A 20042-nucleotide genomic window follows, 5' to 3' on the forward strand; every position below is an offset into this window, starting at 1 on the left:
GGTATAGTTCACAGGTTCATTTGGCCCTGTGTACCAGCATGGTGAGGATTTAAATGGGAGATTTTTTGGGAAGCCTCAGAAAAAAGGCAGCTGTTGTATGAATGGCTGTGGTTTATTCTGGTGCCAGCCACCACTCTGCACCTGTTGGCATTTGAATTATGGTCAGTTTGTGCATAGCAACTCGATAAGACAAGGTAGAATTTTAATAGAACAGGCTGATACCCAGATGGGGATTAAGGCAGTTTCGTGAACACTTAAGGAAGAGAGAGGAGCTACATTTAAGGGCAGGAATGTAACAATACTTCCCTGAGCGATGACTGTTCCCACTGTTGCTGCAGAAGGGGTAGTTGGCCCCTTCTTGCCTGGGGCTGGGTCTATTCCCAGTTACAGAGCATTTCAGGGTGGCTCTAACTTCTGATTGCTCTTTCTAGTTGTCCATAAAGCTGTAAATAGAGACAGCAGGTAGGATGCTTTCCTAACAGTGCTGTTTAGCTGCTACTGAGCAGTACAGAGGAGATTTTGCTGGGAAAAGTGGCTCTGCAAGGTGCCCTGCAGCAGGGCCACCCTGCCTGGTTTTGGGTCTTGCCACCTTTGGAGGTGTTCTGACAACAGATACCAGGTCTTCTTCTCCCAAAAATGTTGTAAATGCTGATGTTGGTGGTAGTGCCCTAATTAATTACTCCTCCTCCCAGACCCCAAACAAAGAATTTTTCATTCAGATCAAGTAGAGTGACCTACTGGAAATGTCTGTATTTGTATTTCTTTTATAAAACTTTATTTTGTGGTATGCAATATACCACAAAATGGAAAATGAACTAACTGCTGAATAGTGCTTTGAGCGGGTTTGAACAGATGGGGAAAAAAAGACTTTATAGCCACAAAGTGACCACAAGGATTTATGGATGCTTTATTTTTCCAAGAAATTACATATTTTCAACGCAAATAACATGGAAAGAGATGGCTGGGATGGATGGACCCTGGATGGTAAGAGTTTATTCCATGAGGTTTGCTTTGGTAAAAGCTCAGGTTTTTTAAATGGAAGTGTAGTGGCCCAAAGGTGATACATGGATGTACTGGTAAAAAGTGGTGGGGTTGGAGTCATATCATCTGGTTCTATGCAGTTTCCATGTTGATGGTGACAGACTGAGGAAGAATTTCAGGCAAATCTTGAGTGCCATCTGGTCTTTCTGAATTTGGCTTGTTCTGGGAAGGAATGGGAAAGTTGTATTTGAAGTCGATGTTGGCTGAAGAAACACTTGCAAAATGACAAACTGAGCCCTTGATTTCTGTTTTGAGGTGTTTGTTTCCTACAGTTGGGAATTTTTATTTCCTTGGATAGAATAACTGACAATTAACATAAGCCCACAATAGTTTGTTTGCATTTTAAAGACAGCTGCTGTTTCGGGGTTTGTTTTTTGTGTTTTTCTTTTTTTTCTTTCTCTGGGAAAAATACTAGCATATAAAGGTTGGGGGTGGGGGGCGGGGGGTTGTTCTTTTTATTTTCCCCTACTTGCTAAATAACTGGATACTTTTGAAGCCCTCTTTTGGCTATTGTTCATGACTGTGACAATATACTTCTTCAGATGATTATTTTGTTTGAAGACCTGTTCTCAGTAGCTCACATGAGTATTCAGGCCACTCTGTCTTAACAGAAATCTACAAATTATTAGAAGGTGTTGCTTTGATTTCAGTTAAAAAAAAAATCTCAATTGTGCTTGTAGGATAAATGTCTCAGGCTGTCAATTTGCGTTGTGTTTGAAAAACCTACTAAACAACGATGAGTTACAGGGCTGTGAACAACAGCCAGGAACCTTCACTCCTGCTGTCTTTGCTTTTGGACAAAAGTCTCATTTTATTATTTTCATATTGTTGGGGAAATGTTGGTGTCATGGTTTTGTAGCCTCTGTTGGCCATGGGTATGTAGAAGCCTTTAAGCATAGCAAGCAGATGAAGTTAAGCGTGCAAATAAGAACAACATAGCATTTGGTACCTGGAGAATTCCTCTTAGACAGACAGGATGTGCTTTACAAATGCTGTGGAAAAATACAGATACGCTAGTTAGAAGGAGCAGCAAATGTTACCTTGGGAAATAACTAAAAAAACCAGCTGTTCATGAGCTGATGGCATTAAAAATGTGTACCTGGTCAGATTTGATCTGATAGGGTGATAGGAAGTTTTAAGTGTTTAATGTTGTACAAATCAAGCTCTCTTCTTGCTGAAGTGTGATAAGACAGTAGCTATTGGATACAATCACTGCAACTGCTCTACATAAAGTCAGAGTCTAGAGATTTGGTATTGACCAAAACAGCCTCCTCTGCTGTGGCTGAATTGAGTCTTTTGCATGGTGTGACTGCAGGATACACATATTGCCACGGTCGTTTTCACACATAAGTCTTTTGACCTAACACAGCTGGAGCTTTGCATGATATGCCTGAGAGGCTAAAAGCCCACTGTAATGAAACTGTAAGAGAGGAGAAATGTAGGGTGGATGTTGAACTCTTGCACCTACCCTCATAGTTGATGCAGCCATTTGAGTCTTCCTGACCTTTCATGAGTTCGTCTACTTCTTCTTCTGTCATCTTCTCACCTGAGAGTGGACAGAACTTGTTTCATTCTTCCACACAGAACTGAGGCTGAAACCTACAGCTTTTCCAAAGGCTTTCCTTATTTTCTGAGATAGTGAAAAAACACCTATATATAACATGAACTTAATTAATTTCAACTTTCTTTAGAAGACAGAGACGTATATGCATAGGGACTCTAGTTATTCCCACAGAGTAAAGAAACTATGCAGGAAATCCTCTACTTTTGTCCATTTGTGTTATGTCGCTGAGATGTACACACTTTTCTCTCTATTCGTCAAATAACACTCACTCGTAATATCTTGCCTGAATTTAGGTGTCATAAGCCTAGCCTTTTCCTTTGGTCTTTAGTAGAAACCCCAAAGCTCTGTTTGCTTTCTTTGTGGATTCACAGTTAGGAAACCCAGAGTCTTGTCTGACTTGGTAGCCTCCTGCTTCTTCGAACTGTTTGGGCTACCTTCCCACCCTCTCTCATGCCTTCAAACAGCAGCAGTGTTTGAGGAGCTTGCAGAGAGGATGATCCCTTACCCAGGGTAGCCAGCACATGACGGAGCTCAGCACCCATGACTGTGCCGTTGCCTTCCTTGTCAAAGACACGCAGACCTTCAACGAAGTCTTCAAAGGTGCCCTGTTCCTTGTTGTTGGCAGCTGCTTGCAGCATGGGCAGGAACTCTTCAAAAGTAATCTTCTTGGCATTCAACTCTGGGAGAAAAAACACCAGTTGCTACATGCTAGACATTTGTATGTGTATTCCTTAGACATATTTGCCTTCAAATGTGGGAGAGCCTCCCCTACCTCATTTTCACAGCTTTTTCTAGCCTTTACTCTAGTCTTTGCCTCAAAAGTTGACAGTTCCTTTGCAGAATCTGGATTCTCTTATCCTGTGAGTTAATTTTCACATACATCTGATTTTTCACATCCTTGCTCCAGGATCCTTCTCACATAGCTTTGTATGCTTGTGTGCATGCTATATTTTTCTTTCAGAAATGTAATTTGCTCTATGAGTTAATCTGTGAAAGGATTTGGAGAGTGAGGGAACTGCAGAATACAGTCAAACAAAAATCTTGAGCCCCAGCAATGGGGAAAAGATAACCAGAGTGGGATGTGGTGATTTAGACAAGCCCCTGAGGTTGCTCACATGTTACTGACCTCTTCAGGGTCTCTTTGATGTGGTGGCAGAGCTTATTAGCAAAAAAATAAATGAATTAAAACTAGGAAAGTACAGTGTGGTGGGTTGCCAATAGTAAATTTGGGCATGTTCACAATGGAGGTTTAAGACCTCCTGAGCTTAGTTCATCTAACCCCTTTCCTCTCATGAACCGAAAGTTATTGCTCGTTTTGCTTTGTTTTGGGGTTTGTTTTTGGTTTTTTTTTGATCAAGGCTGCCAAATAAAATAATCTTTCTATTCTTTCTTCCTTCTTCCTGGATCTTTCCATTGCCAGCCTTCATCTGGGCAGTAGCAAAATATAATAGATGGAAATGTGACAGATATTTTTCATTATACAGTTGTTACAAAACCTATTTTGCTATGTAGCTTATATCAAATTTACTGTCAGTTATTGCTGGAATCACTTCAAGTCCTGGTATGATCTCACCTCCGTGTTCGTCCTCAATGCTTCCTGCTGGTGCCAAAGATTTCTAAGTTGTTGCTCAGAGCTGTCTTTACCAGGCCAGAGGATGTGAATATAATTTAGCTTATTTTAATATGGTTCTGCATGACTGAAATCAGGGATCACCTGCTTCTAGATCCTTATAAAAGGAGGGGACTACATTATTTATCCTTTCTTTTTATCTCTAAAAGGGAGGAAAAGGAAATAAAAAAGGGCTGCAATAATAAATGGCCAATATATGCCTCAGTGTGCCCAGGTTTGTAGGAGCTTTGGAAATACCATTCCAGTCAGCTGAAATATACAGATGGGTTTCCAGTCCTGGGACATGTCTTGGCTTGTGCAGAAATTCTTGCACTGGAAGGACCTGAAGAGCTGAGTATCAGCTGTTAGAAAAGGACTCACAGCTCCCCAAGGAAAAGCTGGGGCACTAATGGACTGTGAGCAACAATGAGTGTGTGTTATGCCTACACTGAGTTGACACCAAAATGGTCCCTACAGAGAACTCCCTATGTCCTAAGGAGAAGGTTTTCCTCTATTCCCCATCAGCATCATTTTCTTCCAAAGAAATTAGTGCAATACCATGTATTGTTGCATAGTCCCCCTCACTCCCCATCAGAGTAAGAGCTCCCCTCTCTCCTGCTGTGACTATTGGTGTTGCCTCATTTCTGTTCCTCAATCTCAAGAAGGGCCCAAAAGACTGTAGGGCACTTACCCTCTTTGCTTGGGTTTCCCAGGATTTTGTTGATTTCTGCATTTGTAGGGTTCTGCCCCAGTGCCCGGATGATATCGCCAACCTGGCTGAGGGTGATCTTGGCGTCACCAGTCCTGTCAAAGAGGAGGAAGGCCTCCTTGAAGTCTGCAAGAGAAGAGCAACATTGAGCCAGGCAGGTCCCTATTGACAAAGATGTGAGCCTGTTGTCTCCTGGCACTGTTCCACTGACTCCAGGGGAGTCAGCCAGGGGAATTTTTGGCCCACAGTCCCAAGAAAAACTCCTCCCCTCTGACATTTCTGTTTCACTATTTTTAAACTTTTATATCTACCTTTCATATCTTTCCTGGTTCTAATAACCATCAATAGCTTTATGATTGACCCTGTAGCTATTTCAAGGACAGGGGGAAGATAAGTTCTCTACCAACATTGTCATTCAGGAGCAGGTTTCTTCACATGATGTAGCAGCAGATGGTAAAAATGTTGTTATCCACTCCACCTTATCTCTCCAGAGAACTGGGACTGTCAAGTGCCTAGCAGTGCAAACCCTCTGCCTGCTTCAGTGGGTTCTGCCTGCAATCCCAGCATCTCAACTGCACAGTGCTAATAGGAAACTAGAAGGTGGATTTCAAATGCTTTTACTGTTGTTTTCCCTTAAAATTGCCTTACAATGGGATTTCTAAACATGTTTGTTCCCTCTTTTTTTCTGTGCTTTGTAGTGTCCCTGCTTCTTGTAGATGAATGCATATTCTGCTTTTCCAGTGGAAGTACTCGTGGTGCTTTTTCCTGTGCATTTCCAGTGTTCTCACTTTGAGACTTCACTTCCTTCAGTGCTGCCAAGTGATCAGTGTTCACTTATTTCCTCTTGTTGGACAAGGCCTTTGAGTACAGGCATTTCTCCTACAAAAATCAGCACAGATAGTTGCCTTCATTGCATTGCCAGCCTTCATCTTCTGTTGTGAAGTTCCGTGTCAATCATATTACTATATTTTATGGCTTTTTTAGAGTCTTTAAATAAAGAACTGTGTCTTTAAAAAAAGAGGATGGGACAAAGGTCAACTGTGTGGGTAAAAAGCTATGTTTGAACTTCATATGCCACAAGCATCTTGGACTGTGCTGTTGATCTCTTCTGCACTGCAGTGTCTGATGATGCTGTGGTTTAGCTCCAAGTAAACCAAGTAAAATGTCTTTTCCTTGGCTGTGATGCACATCCAGCAGCCAGACAGGCTTTGTGTTTTGCAGCCTGTGGAATGTTCATTCTGCTTTGGGGCAGGTTTAGGAGTAAGAAGCCACATTTCGGATCATGTCTTCATTCATCTTGTGCTGGGAACATGTAATGCAGAGGTATTTATGTTTATGCTTTAGTCTTCCTTGTACCATCCTGGTGGAGTTGTTGCTGGCACCCAGTAAAAGTGCTGATACAGAGTGTCAGCCTGCTTGGCTGTAATCTAATACATCTGAAACTAATCCTCTTACTGTCTGATGTGAGACACCTATAACCCTTTGCTGCTAACTCTCTTTCTTTACAGTTTTTATTGCAGGGTATGAAATCATGGCCTTCGGGACTTGTATAGAGCTTCCTGGTATCAGCTCCAGAAGCTGCGATCAGTGGAGCTGTAGTGATTTCTACCATATGATCTAATCTTTCATCTGCTAAATCAATGACCTTTAGCTGCAGAGAAGTATAAAACAATGCCAGTGTGCTAATAGCAAAGCCATCAGGAGAGTTTCTGCATTTTGTAAACCCCATGAAGTTTTATGTTCACTGGGTTCTGAACACAGCTCTCCAGCTTGGAGAAAAGAACTGATTTATTTTTGTCTCTCAGGCGTGCATTTCACTGCAATATATCTTTGCTGTGGGGTTTTTATTTTCAATTTTTTTTTTTAATAGCCAGTCCTAATTTATACCTCTGCTGGAGCAAGCATGTTTAAAATCTTTCTGAGGATGGTACTACACAGCTGCTGGTGCATCAACCTGTGCGATGGAAATAGTTACTGAGGGTGAGCCATCTCTGCTCCAGGGAAATTCTCCCTCTCTCAAGTAGTTTCCATTTCTCTGCTGCTAGGTTCAGTCATTGCAATGTTACAGCAGCTGAATGATCTGAAATACATAGGGAAGCTGTAAGAAATATTTTGCTTCATTATACATGCCAGCAGCTTTGAATCGAGGACATTTTTCCATGAACCCTCCCAATCCTTTTGTAAAAGTTTCAGAATTAAGAAGTAAGGAAGAGTCCAAATGACTTTTTTTGTGACCAAGAGAGTCTGAACTGCAAGAAGAGAATTGTTACCAGTCTCACTTGCTGCACTATACCTCTCCTTATTGCTTTGATGATGTAACTGAGAACAGGCTCATGTTCACAAAGTTTAAGACTCTCTCAAGACCTGTTTCTAGCTATTCCAGTCCCTCTGAATTTCTAGGAAATCCTTGTATCTTCTTTTCGAAACACTTTCTTCAGTCTAATATATGTGCTACTGATTTTTTGACATTTTTAGATGTTACTTAATCTAGCCCAAATGCATCTCTTAGGCTATTTGAAACACTTAAAATTAGATTTTCAGAGCTTCAGTTAGAATTATTGTTCATGTCAGAATTTTTCTAGAAGATTGAAATAAAAAGTTTGGAAGCTGCAAGTTGCTTGTGACTCAAAAAATACAGTGAGATGCTCAAGAACTGCAGCATATCCAGACCATTGTGTAAGCAGCAGTTTACACAGGTCACTTATTTGCTGGCTATTTCCATGCTTAAAGAATATTTTTACAGTAAAACAGCATTTGTTCCTCCCCTTCCACAACACCTCCTGTCAGAAGTTGACATGTAGAACTCTTGCTTCTTCTGTTCACGTGAGAGTGCAAAGTCACTGCAGCTAAGTCAAATTTTCAACCCACTTCCTCCTCCTCTTGTCCTCCTTCTGCCTATTTCCCCTGGGATGGTCAAGTTTAAGACTTATATTCAGCATCCTTGTGAAGAGCCAGAACAGGAGCACAACTGAAAAATGTTCAGTAGGTAGAGACAGCGTATTTCCTCTTTGTACCATGGTATAAACTTCTCAGTTCAGATAGCGTGTAAACAAACATCCAGATAAATTACACGTAGATCTACGGTCACCTTCTTCTTCAGCATAAGTCATCAGCACTGCTCTGAAGTCAATAGTGTGGTGATTTATACCAGATGAAGTCTTAGCTCATTGTTTCATAAAAGTTAATTTCTGAGCCTGTAGCTCTTTTCTGAACCCACATACATGTAAAACACATCAGCTCTCTTGTAACTTACCATCCTGTTGCTCCTTGGAGAACTCGATCTGTTGGAAGGAAATTAATCACAAAAAATAGCTTAGGAAGGGGGGGCTGGGGGACAACCTGTGTGTTTTCTAAAGCATCCAGCTCAATCCATGAGTCATCTTCCAAAAGAGCAAAAATTTGGCCTGTAAAATGTGCAGAAGTAATGCAGATAGCAAAAGAGCTGTTAAGGCTAGTGAATATTTAGCATTTGGTAGCCATTGTGTTCCCCCTCCTGCCCCCTGTTAAAGTTTAACTTTGATTTCACTTACCATTGATTTCATCAGCAGAGAAGGACTGCAGTTGGGGAGAAAAGAGAGAGAAAAAAGAACTAGTACTGCTGAAAATGCACTGAGAGAAAGTAAATAGCGCAAAGTACCTGTGTGCTTTCACTTGTGTCTAATGTAGTTATGCCATAGCAACCTAATCTAGCAACTTCCTGTGTAAAAACCCATCAGCAAGTCTATTCTTAAAGTTTTCAATAAAATCTACGTCCCAAGGAAAGCCAGAGCTATGGCAAGAAGCAACAAAAATTGAAAGTCTCTTAACTAACAAAGAAGTCATTAATTACCATCAGGTCCATTTACTGTTTCAGCATAGATCCATTTTAGTTATACAATTTGAAGTAATATTTTTAAACAAGCAGGGTTCTTTTCATTAACACAGAAATTAAATCAATCCCTTTATGTCTCAAATTAGTTTTTGATGGTACGTTGTTTCATAAAGTACAAATCTATGATATTTGCTTATATAAAAATACAATTTTTCCTCACCACTTTAGGTGGTTGCATTTGATTAAAAAAAGGTTAGGAAATTGTAACCCTTCTGTTGGAAGCTGTGGAAGCTGCACCACTACTGTTGCCTAGTTCGGAACTGGAGGCTAGCTGGAAAACCTTGCATAGTCCTTTAAGTTTAGACAGGAAAACCAAGCAAACCTAAACTGTCTTCTGGACTGTCCTTCCCCCACCCCCCAAGACCTAACATGGGCAAGAAGCCCCATTTACTTATGTAAAATACACTGGCTGGCTGCTAACCATTAGCTTTCCAGTGCACCCACCATGATTGAGTTGGAAATGCAGAGCAGCAGAAAGGCAGAAAGGATTAGCTGAGAGGTCTTGAGAGTGGTCCTGCTTTCCTTGCCTTTCTTCCCCTTATTTATCCGGTAGTGATGACGGCATTGCCTGGATTAGGTGTCAGAAGGAAGAGGTCCCTCCCCTTGGCGAGTTCTTTAGCTTTCTTAGGGCAAAGTGACAGGAGGCTCCATGTCTTGATAGACATCTTATGATGGCTATTTTTAGGAGGCTGTAGAGGGGCAGGGAGTGACAAGCAGTAAGTTTGATTCACGTCAGCACTTTCTGGGTCCATACCATCAGGAGGAGATATTCCTTGTCCAGATCTACCAAGACTTCCTTATAGGGAAGGATTCTATTTCTCCGATAAGCTGTAGAGTCAGTGAGCAAGGAGCATCGAGGGTGAGGAGTGCCACATGTTTGCCCAGCTGGCTGGTTATACACATGGCTTGCAGGATGTATGAGATGCAGCTGAATGGTCCTCATATCTTTGCTGGGCTTTGCTCAACCCCTTACATGGATAATACAGTGCCCAACACTAGAAGAGTAGTTCTGCTCAGGGGGATCGAGTTGTTGACACTGAGCAGAAAAGTTGTCTGTCAACAGAGGTGGTATCCTGTTGTGAAGCTCTTCCTCTGCACTGACCATGTTTTCCAAATTTTTAACATTTTAAAAGGAATAATTATCTGTGTATTTTGGAACCAATTATATTAAGTTAGTGGCTAATGTGTAGATGTACCCTGCAGGGCAGTGGAAAATCTATATTCGTGGTAGCCTGTGATCTCTAGGATACTCTTCCTCTGGGGCTGGGGTTAGGCAGGGCACCAGGGTGCTGTGTTTAGAGCTCACAGGTGTGTGCAGAAGTGGTGCTACTCAGGTGTTTGTGAGGTTGAGGCAAAGGAGAAACTGTGATAGAAGGTAAGGACCCCAAAAGTCTTTGTGAACTGGAAGGATGACTGTTTATGGTGGGGAAAGGGGTACTTACTTTTTGGGTTTTAGGGTGGTCATGGTGGGCCTACAGATAGGGAGCAGGAGGTAGAGGCTGCAGCTGTTTTACTAGAAAAGACCTAGGCCCACCATGTAGCATCCCCCAAGACCAGGTCGAATATCTGAATGGATGTTATGACATGTGAAGGATTAGCAAAATTTGCTCCAAGCTTCTTCCTTTCCCTGTTGCCTCAACCAGATCAAGAATGTCATGAAGCCAGGGTGGGAATAGTTGTGTGACAACAACAGACTCTCAGTTCTGAACTCAAATCCCCCCTTTTGACTTCTATTGCTTGCCTCTGTTAAGCAGTCACTGCTCCTGGTTTTCTAATGATGAGATGTGATTAGTGAGAAAAACTTTCTCCTGTAACTTACTTCGTTACCCTGAAGAGAAGCATAACCTTTGTGATTGTGTATTTCAGTATATTGAGGACTCTGAATGAAAGAATCAAATTCAAGGTGACTTAATTTTACTGGTGTTTCTAAACAGAACAGTCAAATTAAATATATTTGAGATACTAACCTCCTACCTCCTATTTAAAAAAAATAAAGATGCAACTGTGAAGATTTTTCTGAGCTTGCCATTTTAGCTGGAAAAAGCTCTGTTCAAACAAATTATTTGCATTTTTTTAGAAATACCTGGAAATATACTGAGTATGAAAAAAAGCTTCACTGACAATCCTTTGCTTTTGGTTGATTGGTTTGTTGTTGGGTTTTGGTGTTTCTTTTGCTGTTTGTAATCTATTAGCCTGTGGGAACAGGGATGTGTTCCTGATGGTGTAGCCACAATCAGGTGCAGCTGCATAGAAAAGGGACTGGTGTTTTTGCACTGGGTTTGCTGACATAAGTTTAGCACAGTGCAGAGTTCCTGATTCACGCTGGCTGGGGCTGGAAATTGGGCAAGTGAGAAAGGTCATCGAGATCTTTGCCATCACTCCCCATGAATTAATAGATGAGCTTTCAAAGACTTTGGCAGAGCTGAAATGGTGCCTGGGTCAATGTAGAATGTTGCTTTTTGTGGAATTTTCCTTCTGCCCTCAGCATCTTGCTCTGCAGTGCTGGCAACTGGGAATTGTTCCCCTAAAAACAGATCTGAATTTTTTGTTTGTTTGTTTTTTTGTTTGTTTCTTTTTTGTTTTAGGGAAAACTTAGACTCATTTTCTTGAGCAGATAAGTTTTATGTTTGGCTACAACAAAGCTCATCCCAAAAGATGCCAGGCAAAAAATAATTGGAGTGCATTTGTCTTGGGCATAGAAAACAGGTACCTGGATTACTCATCTGGATTAAATGGGCTATCAAATATCTATCAATCGAGAGGGGTCTACACATAATCTAATTATCTTTTGACCATATAAGACTTTGTCTCAGATTTCAGATGAGGAAAAACAAGTGCACCATATCAGCCCTTCATTTTAGTACTGATCCTTGAATAAAATCTCACTAAGATTTTACTGGGGAGGAATATTCTAGCATGGACATGTTGCATTCACTTAAATTAAGAACAGCCCTGCTCTAAGACAATAGGTCTGTTGGGGGGTTAAGGTGTACTTGCTTTCAGTAAGGGCCCCTACAAAATGGCCTAGATGAAAAATATGTCAAATACTCCTTAAAAGAAATTAAAGGTGAGATTTCTGATTCTACAAGGAGCTTTCAGAAAATTCAAAAGGGACAAAGAAATATTTTGCAGTGATCTGATCTTTGTTCTGATCTTGGCAGTGTTCTCTGCATTGTCAGAGGACACTGTGAGTCTTGAGGCTTTAGGGATGATTTTGATATTTCAGGGAGTCCAGTTAAACAAAAATTGAATGCCCGACCCCTAGCAAAAAGAATGAAAGGTTGAAGCAACTGAAACACCTGGGAAAGACCAGAACGCCTTGGATTTTTCTAACTTCATATAGCCCTTATTTATGGGCAGAGTTATTATACAGAAGGCTATCTGTGCCAAAGAAAAAGTTGGTGTGTTTTGAGTTTGGCTTTTTTTTGCTTTGTTCCTTGCATTATCTGTGTCCACCTTCTAGTAATTCTGTTGCTAGAGGCATTTGACCAGGTCCCAGTTATTGGGTGGGGTGGATGGGGTTGTATGTAACTCTTTATCACCAGCTAAACAGAGACCCAATCCACACAAATCCTTACTTCCAAATTATTAACGAAGTTCCTGATTTCCCAAAAATCACTGGTTTATGTGCCTTAGGGCCCCAAGCGTTACAGTATGATGCTGTGCTCACCTCTTTAGGCTGGTGGGTACTGGGAGTGAGTACAGCTGTGCTGAGGGGAAGCTGCCTTCTGCTCACTGTAACTCAGGAAAGGTCTGGACAGGATGAAAAGCCCTGGGAAAGGGTGCTGCTGAGAGTTAAAGCATTAAGCTGCTCCATCTGCTTGTTACCTTTTGGATGAATGACAAGAAGTGAGTCATCTGAGGAGTTTATTAAAGAGTCATCAGATATTTCAAGGCACTGCCTTTAAAAGAGGTTAAAACAAATCAGATATCTTGGAAAATCAGAGAGGATAAAATTTGAGTCTCCTATAATACTCTTGTATATTTAGCCTTCTATGAGGACTAGAGGAATTTTTTCTTTTTTTTTTTTAATGAAGTTAAGCTAGGATTGTGTCTACAGTATGATACCTGCTCACCGTTAATGTCTGCTCCTTGATTAATACAGCTGCACATCTTTTCCAGTAGAGATCACTGAGTGCAGGATTACACAGCTTCCAAACCCCTCTGAGAAGCAGGTTGTCCTTTTCCCATCCCTTGCCTCAGTTACGTAACTTGTGCAATCAATGCCATAGGTTTTAGAGAGGCTGCTTCTCATTTAAGTAAGAATTAACAGCCTGATGGATTTAGATTCCTGTCATGTGAGGCAGAGAAACATTAGCAGAAGAGCTTTTGAGAAACTGAGGTCTGTTTTGAGAACAGAGCTGCCTAGAAATACAATTGCAGAACGAATAAAAACAACCACCATTAATACAGGAGAGAAAATTGCATGTGTGATACTATGAGGTTTGAAATAATAATTAAAAAATATCTCTGAGTTTAAATGACTTGACTGCAGATTAATTTGACTTTTTTCCTAAACATTTTGTGTAACTTTCCAGTTTACAGATTTTTAAAACTTGTAACTTCACAATTGCTTTGCAGCTGTGCAAAAACTTTTGGATGAGCCTTGACGTTTAATTAATGTGCCCTTCTGAAATATCTGGGTGTGATATGCACTCTAGCTGCACTGTTGATCATATCCTTTTAAACACGTTTCATTAGCTTCAGGGGGAAAGTGCCTTCAGCAGTACTCATTTGTAAACATGTTCCTTTTCTAATTGCTTTTGTGCTTGAATGTGTATAATCAAGGGGATACACAAGATATGAGGCTCTGGAGCCCTGCTTTTGCAGGGACTTCTTGTTTTAACATGCGTCCCAGCAGCACTGTTAGAGTGTTAACGTAATTTAAACCCTTGCTACTTGACATTTAAGTGCTCTGTGGTAAACTAGTCAGTTGAAAGTGCTTCTTGGCAGTTGGTATAAGATGTAATAAAGCCTTAGTGAAACAAGGGCAAATTTCCAGGTTGCTTGTTTCATATCTCCTTACAGACAACTTCTTTCTCTGCTTGTCATTGGCTAAATTTGTCACCTTCTTGCTTTATGTAAGATTAACTCAAATATCTTATTACTATGTTTTACAATGTCTCTGTGCTCTGAGGGGGCTTAAAACAGTATTTTAGAAATATTGTGGGGTTGTTTGATGGGAGTAAAGCTCTGCCACGTGACTCCTGTTAACACTTGGAGTTACCCTGTGCACTCTTAAAATGTTATATTTTGTGTAATTTGCTTTAAATTCCGCTGTTTCTACCAAGGTTTGCCATTCACCAGAGCCTCCAAAGGCTATAGGTATTCTTTTTTAAATGCTGCTAAAGCTGTGAATTACTAAGGATGGATCTTGTTTAAAGAAAAAAATCATTATTTTTCAAAAAATTTTTCTGGTTAGCAACATTAAGGAAAAATTTCTACTAATATGTGTGGGTACTCTCTACTTTTGAGGGACTCCTTGCTTAGCAGCAGTTTAGGAAGAAAAGGAGGCAAAGTTCTTCTGAAAACTTTGTAAACAAAACTAAGCTGTGGTTTTTTGTGTGTCGTTTCCAGCAGTGTCCCAAGGGGATGTCTTGGTGCGCAGCAATCTGTTGTCCAAGTTGCCTGTCCTGTGACACTTTTATGCCATGCCTTGCCTGTCCTGTGTTTGTCAGCAGCATGGGTTGTGACATGTCAGTGGCGAGGTTCAGAGAGGCGAGGGCTGTGGCTGGGGCTGTTCCAGGCTGGATCCTGGGTGGTGTTGTGTCACGGGTCAAAGCAGTAGCAGGAAGCTGGTCTGGATGGCATCAGAGAGGCACTTTTACATTTCTTAAGACTGAATTTATATTGACGCTTGTCCCCTTCCTACCTGTACGGACACTTGGGACTGGTGACCTCGTCCAACAGATCACCAGTCCTAGGGAATCCTTCTGGAGTCATAGCTGGAGCTAGATCAGGCATAATTTGAAGACCTGATCCAAAAGTTTCAAGTAAAAACCTGCTGTTTCCTAAAAAACCCCATAGCGCTTCTGAGCAAAGCTACCGTTGACATTCCTGCTCTCACTCCACAGCTTCATGTGGAGTTTGTCTGCAGCACAACAGCTCTCTGAGTGCTTCAGCTGACATTTGCAGTGCTGCTTGCCCTCCAGCCCAGGAGTTTTCTGTCAGTGCATTTTAGTGAGTTTATCTCTCTCTGGTTATATCCAAAGCAATGTCTGTTCAGAGATGATCTACTCAAGTAGGGAATGTAACAAGAAATAACGACACTTGGAGAAATACTTTTTACTGCCCTTAGAGCTCTTCAGTTAAAAGCAGTCACAGGCTTGCTTCCATGCAACAGGCATCGTCATCATGCATCACACAGTTACACAAGATTTTAGCAAGCCTTTACTAGTTGGTAGCTTTTAATTATTTTTCTCCTAAACATTTGGGTGGCTTATCTGCAGTTGGGCATGGTATAATTGATGTCCTGGGATTTCAGTCTTAAAAACACCAGCATAGGAAACCTTGTGTACCCCTGAACCTCACTTCCACTGTGGACACTTGTCCAATCTCTGTCTCTGCTCAAGCGAGGATACTCAGCTGTATCCTTGAAGCAAAGGACCTAACGTGACACCAGATCAGGGCGCTACACATTCAGATCACCACCTGCAGAGCAGAAGCCTGCGAAGCACTGCACTCACCATCTTCAGCATTTGCATCCTAGTTGATTTTACGAGCCTGGGCTCTGTCCAAGGGCTGGTTACTTGTGGTGGGAAGGACTCCTAGATTTCCACTAGGAAACCAATATGCTTTTCTTGTTGGTAATAGGGACTAAGTTATACAGATTTGCGTAATGGGAAGTTTATCCATTTCCCACTGCCTCAGTTGCTAAGCCAAGCATGGGACATCTGCATCATTCATGTTTCATTCCAGTTGTTGCAGACATAGACCCACAGTAGTGTTTTTCATCACTTAAACATTCCTTCTCACTCAAGCTGGTATGGGAGAAGAAGGTTGATAAAACAGATAAACTGTCTTTTTAGGGGTGTACTGGGCCACAGTTTTAACTGCAGAATTCTTGGGGGTCTCTTAAGAAAATTATCTCTATGGTCATTTTGATTTTAGTCATGGTTGGTTCCCATTGGTGGCTCTCAGCTGCATCCATTGCCCTGTTCTCTTCTCAGCTATTATTTAATCTTTAACTTTTGTGCCTATGCAAATCCAAGACGTGTTAGTAATAAAGAAAATTGGAAATATACATTTGGTCTGGAAAGGCTTGTGCAAAGCAGATTGAGTTTTTATGGTGTTCCCTGAGTAGAGGGAAATAGGTCTTCACATTTCCATTTAAAACCAAGTTCTTCGTCTCTGCCTTGACTCTCTTCCTATGGTTGTTATGCTGTAACCCAAACTGAGCCGTAAAAGGGCTGAGTTTAGAGATTTGAGTCTACCAGTTGGGTTCCTGTCACTCAGTTTTATATTCCATAGATGTTGCTCAAAAATAGAACATCTTGTATAAGATGCTGTTGACACTAGCAAATCACCACATATTTGCTCTAATTGGCTTAATTTCAAGAGATGGATAAAGAACAGAAAAGAATGAATGGCCTGTTGCAACTTAATCACAGCTTCTGATGGTGATAGACAAACCTAGCTTGAGTCCTCCTAAGAAAGGAGGAAAAAAGTGCCAAAGTTGCAAAACGTGTATCCCAAAAAGTTCAGAAAACCAGATTCCCTGGAGATAGGCCAAGAAGGGCATCTGAGTGGGGAGATACCACCAAGAGAATCACTACTTGTGTTTGTAAACCACCATATTTGTTTTGGAGACTATTATGACTTCTGATGCCAACTGAGAATGAAGTACACAGCCAAATGTAAGCTGTAAGCCCTGGTTAGGCAACTCTACCCTTACCCACCCCAGCTGTAACAAGGGGCTTGGATGTGTCTTTATAAAAGCTAACAAATCCTCTCTGTGTGTTTACCTGCTGTGTGGCTCCCCAAATCATCCTGGCACTGTAGCCTGACATTCCCAGTCACCTCTCCTGAGTAGCAACCTCTGGCATGGCTGCTAATTCCCTGAGGAGTGAAGCATAGCCCAATTGATCCCCTTCTTTAAAGTGATGTGGGTTTTGTCTCCATGTCTGGTAAATCACTGCAAAGAGCCCCAGGTCAGGACTGTTCATTCAGTCCCAGTCAAAAGCTTAGTTTTAAGTACTCTCTGGTTCCAAAGTTTTGCTGGAAATGGTGCTGTACCTTTTATCATGCTGAGACTTTGGTGGCTGAATGGAAGGACTGAGAAATAATTGAGGGACTTGGCTAAGACTCCAAAAACTTTGATTCCTGACTCTGCCACATATCCTAGGCAAATTACTTATAACATGAAATTGTGTCCCTTCACTGCCTGAACTCTCAAAATGTGAAAAGGGGTAACAACCCATGGGGGCTGGTTGGGACCCAGAAGAAAATATTTTGCCTGATATCTTTCAAAAGAAAGTCTCCCTAAATTCCATGTTCTTCTATCAGTCTGAATATGACAAAACCTGGAGAGTTTTCTCTGTTCTACCAGTGTATATTTCTTGCTGCTATTTCATTTGGATAAAGAAGTGAACTGCAAAGATGCCTCAGAGTGCAATCTGACATTTTTTAGCTGGTAATATATTATTATTTATATGAAGATAGATTAGCTAGGTTCAATGGAGTTCAAAATTCTATTTTCTCCTGGTTAACTGGACATAGAAAGCTATCAAATCCCATTAAGTTATTTAGCAGGAAATTTAGCTTGGCTCCCTATCATCTAGTGCAATGTGAGGCCTAATCTAATTTTCAGACAGTATGCTCAAAACTAGTGGGTTATTCATGTACTCTTCAAAATTCTAAGTATTTCAAAATGTCTTTTTTTTTCCTCTTTTCAATGGCTTCAGCTTCAGTCTTATGAGAAGATACATATTCTTTTAGAAAAATACTGACTACTGATTGGTAAAATTAAAGTAAACTTGGAGAAGTTTCACTAAATGGCTTAACATCTTGATACTATATATATTAAGGTATCTGAAATACAATTCATCATGTATAGGTCCTATTAGTAGTTTTTGTCCTTCTTTTACCCATAATAGGCATGATTCTTTATGTAGAATTCAGCGAATTGGTCCTGGGACCAATCAGCTTGTCAGGTAGGTGCAGAATAACTATTTATAGTGCTACTCAAGAGAAACTAGTCTGTCTCTTCATCTCTTAACTGCTTAGACTCCCTCTCCTCTTTCCTAAGAAAAGAATCTCCTGAAATGGAGGAGTTTTCTTTGAAGGGTCAGGGCAACAGTGAGTGATGTTGGTTGACATGCAAAATCTAAAGACATTATGAGAACAAATGGCAGTGCAGTCAGAGGGAAATGTCCAAAAGACTCTTTCTCTTTGTTGCTTTCAATTTGCAGCAAATTGTGATCAAACATGTAAGGGTGAGAAGAAATCACTTGAAATGTTTCCATCCGTGGCTTTCTTGCTTGTGGTCTCACCAGTGTTTGTTGTACAGTGCAAAAGAAAAAAAAATAGGAAAAACTGCCAAATCTCTCTGTTTTAAACTGTTTTGTTTTGTTTCTTTTAAACGTAAGTCATATTGATCTCAAAGCACATGACCAAAGCGTCATCAGGTGGTTCAAAAATTTGGAAAAGAATTTTAAACTATAAGAGATTGGTTTTAGTACAGCGCTATGAGAAAACATTGTATTTCAAGTTTCAGTAACCACTTTCCTGTCCTCATGTACCTACTTTAGGTGGTTTTTTTTCTTTTTTTTTTTGTTTTGTTTGTTGTTGTTGTTTTTGTGTCATTTTTTTTAAATTTATCTTTACCAAACAAGTGAGACTGGTACCAATTGGGTAAAATGTCTGAGGTCCACACTCCAACATACTTTTGACATCCCCAGGCTTCACTCCTGTGTTAAATCATGCACCATGCCTTACACAATAAAGCTACTAAAATAGTTAAAATCTCAGGCACGTCAGCAAATCTATCAGCTGAGGTTACTCATTCATTTCCTTGCAGTCTCCAAACCAGAACCAAACACATGCAACACTTCACTGCAACTCTTACCCAGGACTCTACTGCCTTTCCCCTGTGGGCCTGTGATCAGCACACACACATTTACCTTGATGCTCTTGAGGTCGATGGTGGGTTCTTTGGGCTTGGCTGGCGCAGGGGCTGGTGCTGGTGCTGGCGCAGGCGCTGGTGCTGCAGCTGCTGCTGGTTTCTTTACGTCCTTCTTTGGTGCCATTTTGTGTTGCTTAAACTGGAAAGTAAAAGTGCCCCTCAAAAAAAAGTTAAAAAAAAAAAACCCAAACAAAAACCACTTAACAAGTGATTCCTGGGAGAGGAGCAATGGTCAGAATGAGCCACAGCCTGTGCCCTGGAGGAGGATCCGATGTGTTAAACTCTGTAAGGGCATATATATATTTCACTTAGTGCCTCATACAGCCCTGACACATGCAGCTGGATTGGACAGCCTGATAATCAAGGGGGATGTCATTCTAGCTAGAGCTATAAATGGAATATAAGAGTTCAGGGCTTTATGAGATCAAGGGACTTTTTTCCCCTTTAAAACCCAATCCACCTCGCCTGTCTTTTTTAAGCATGCAAAGGAGAGGGAAATATAACAAGCCCAGTTTCATATTTGCCGTTGATCTGAAATTTGGGCATGGATTGAATGGTCCTTTTCCTCCTCAGAATTTTAGTTCTGCTTAAGTAATAAATCTTCTTTCTTTCCTTCCCTCCTGGCCCCTTTTCCCCCATGCCTGTGTAGTACTCCAGGAGGATTCAGTTTCAAATAGTAATTTTGACTTTCGTGGCTGGGGGGATCATAATTTTGCAACCCCATTTGCCTCTCTCTCTACAGCCCCTCTCTCCTCCTCTGCTTCCTTTTTGTTCAAGGAAGTGTTGCTCAAGCAAAGGCTCTGGGTGTTTAAAAATAAAGCAGACAAATACGGAAAACACCACAGAACCTTCAGCCAAGGCATCTCTCCCTGACCTGACCTCGGGTGTCTCTCAGCTGTTCTTACTATTCCTTTCCATCACATTAAGACTGTGTTTAAAATTGAAAATTGCTTCCTTTAATCTTCTTTTTCCTCTCCTAGGGATAAGCTGTGCCCTAATAGAGTGGAGATCAGCTGAATGTTGTCTTCCCATACTGAAAGGTATGTATTGTTTGTAATGTATTTATTATTGGAAACTAGCCATCAGGCAATGGAGGCACTTCTGTTTTCACCTTGTTTGCCTGCC

General features: G+C 41.0%; 1 protein-coding gene and 1 long non-coding RNA gene across 3 annotated transcripts in view; one reads left to right on the top strand and one right to left on the bottom strand.

The window, feature by feature from the left end:
* Positions 1–20042, top strand: part of LOC120410309 — a 37238-nt gene that overhangs the window by 6168 nt on the left and 11028 nt on the right. Inside the window, exon 2 of the long non-coding RNA XR_005602395.1 lies at positions 19898–19957. This is a non-coding gene — a long non-coding RNA (uncharacterized LOC120410309). The remainder of the gene's footprint in view (positions 1–19897; positions 19958–20042) is intronic.
* On the bottom strand, positions 884–19204 carry MYL1 (myosin light chain 1). 2 transcript variants are annotated; one of them, XM_010407840.4, is made up of 7 exons: positions 18916–19204; positions 8177–8204; positions 4906–5049; positions 3111–3284; positions 2510–2587; positions 1991–2033; positions 884–1203 (listed from the first exon to the last, which is right to left on the bottom strand). In XM_010407840.4, the coding sequence occupies exons 1-6, from the start codon at positions 19039–19041 to the stop codon at positions 2005–2007; spliced, it is 579 nt and encodes a 192-aa protein (XP_010406142.1). In that variant the 5' UTR covers positions 19042–19204; the 3' UTR covers positions 884–1203; positions 1991–2004. The 2 variants fall into 2 exon arrangements, with proteins under 2 accessions (XP_010406142.1, XP_019146569.1); XM_019291024.2 differs by lacking the exons at positions 8177–8204; positions 18916–19204 and adding exons at positions 8454–8478; positions 9239–9319.

The sequence above is a fragment of the Corvus cornix genome, chromosome 7 (assembly GCF_000738735.6).
Source record: "Corvus cornix cornix isolate S_Up_H32 chromosome 7, ASM73873v5, whole genome shotgun sequence".
In the NCBI taxonomy this organism is placed as follows: domain Eukaryota; kingdom Metazoa; phylum Chordata; class Aves; order Passeriformes; family Corvidae; genus Corvus; species Corvus cornix.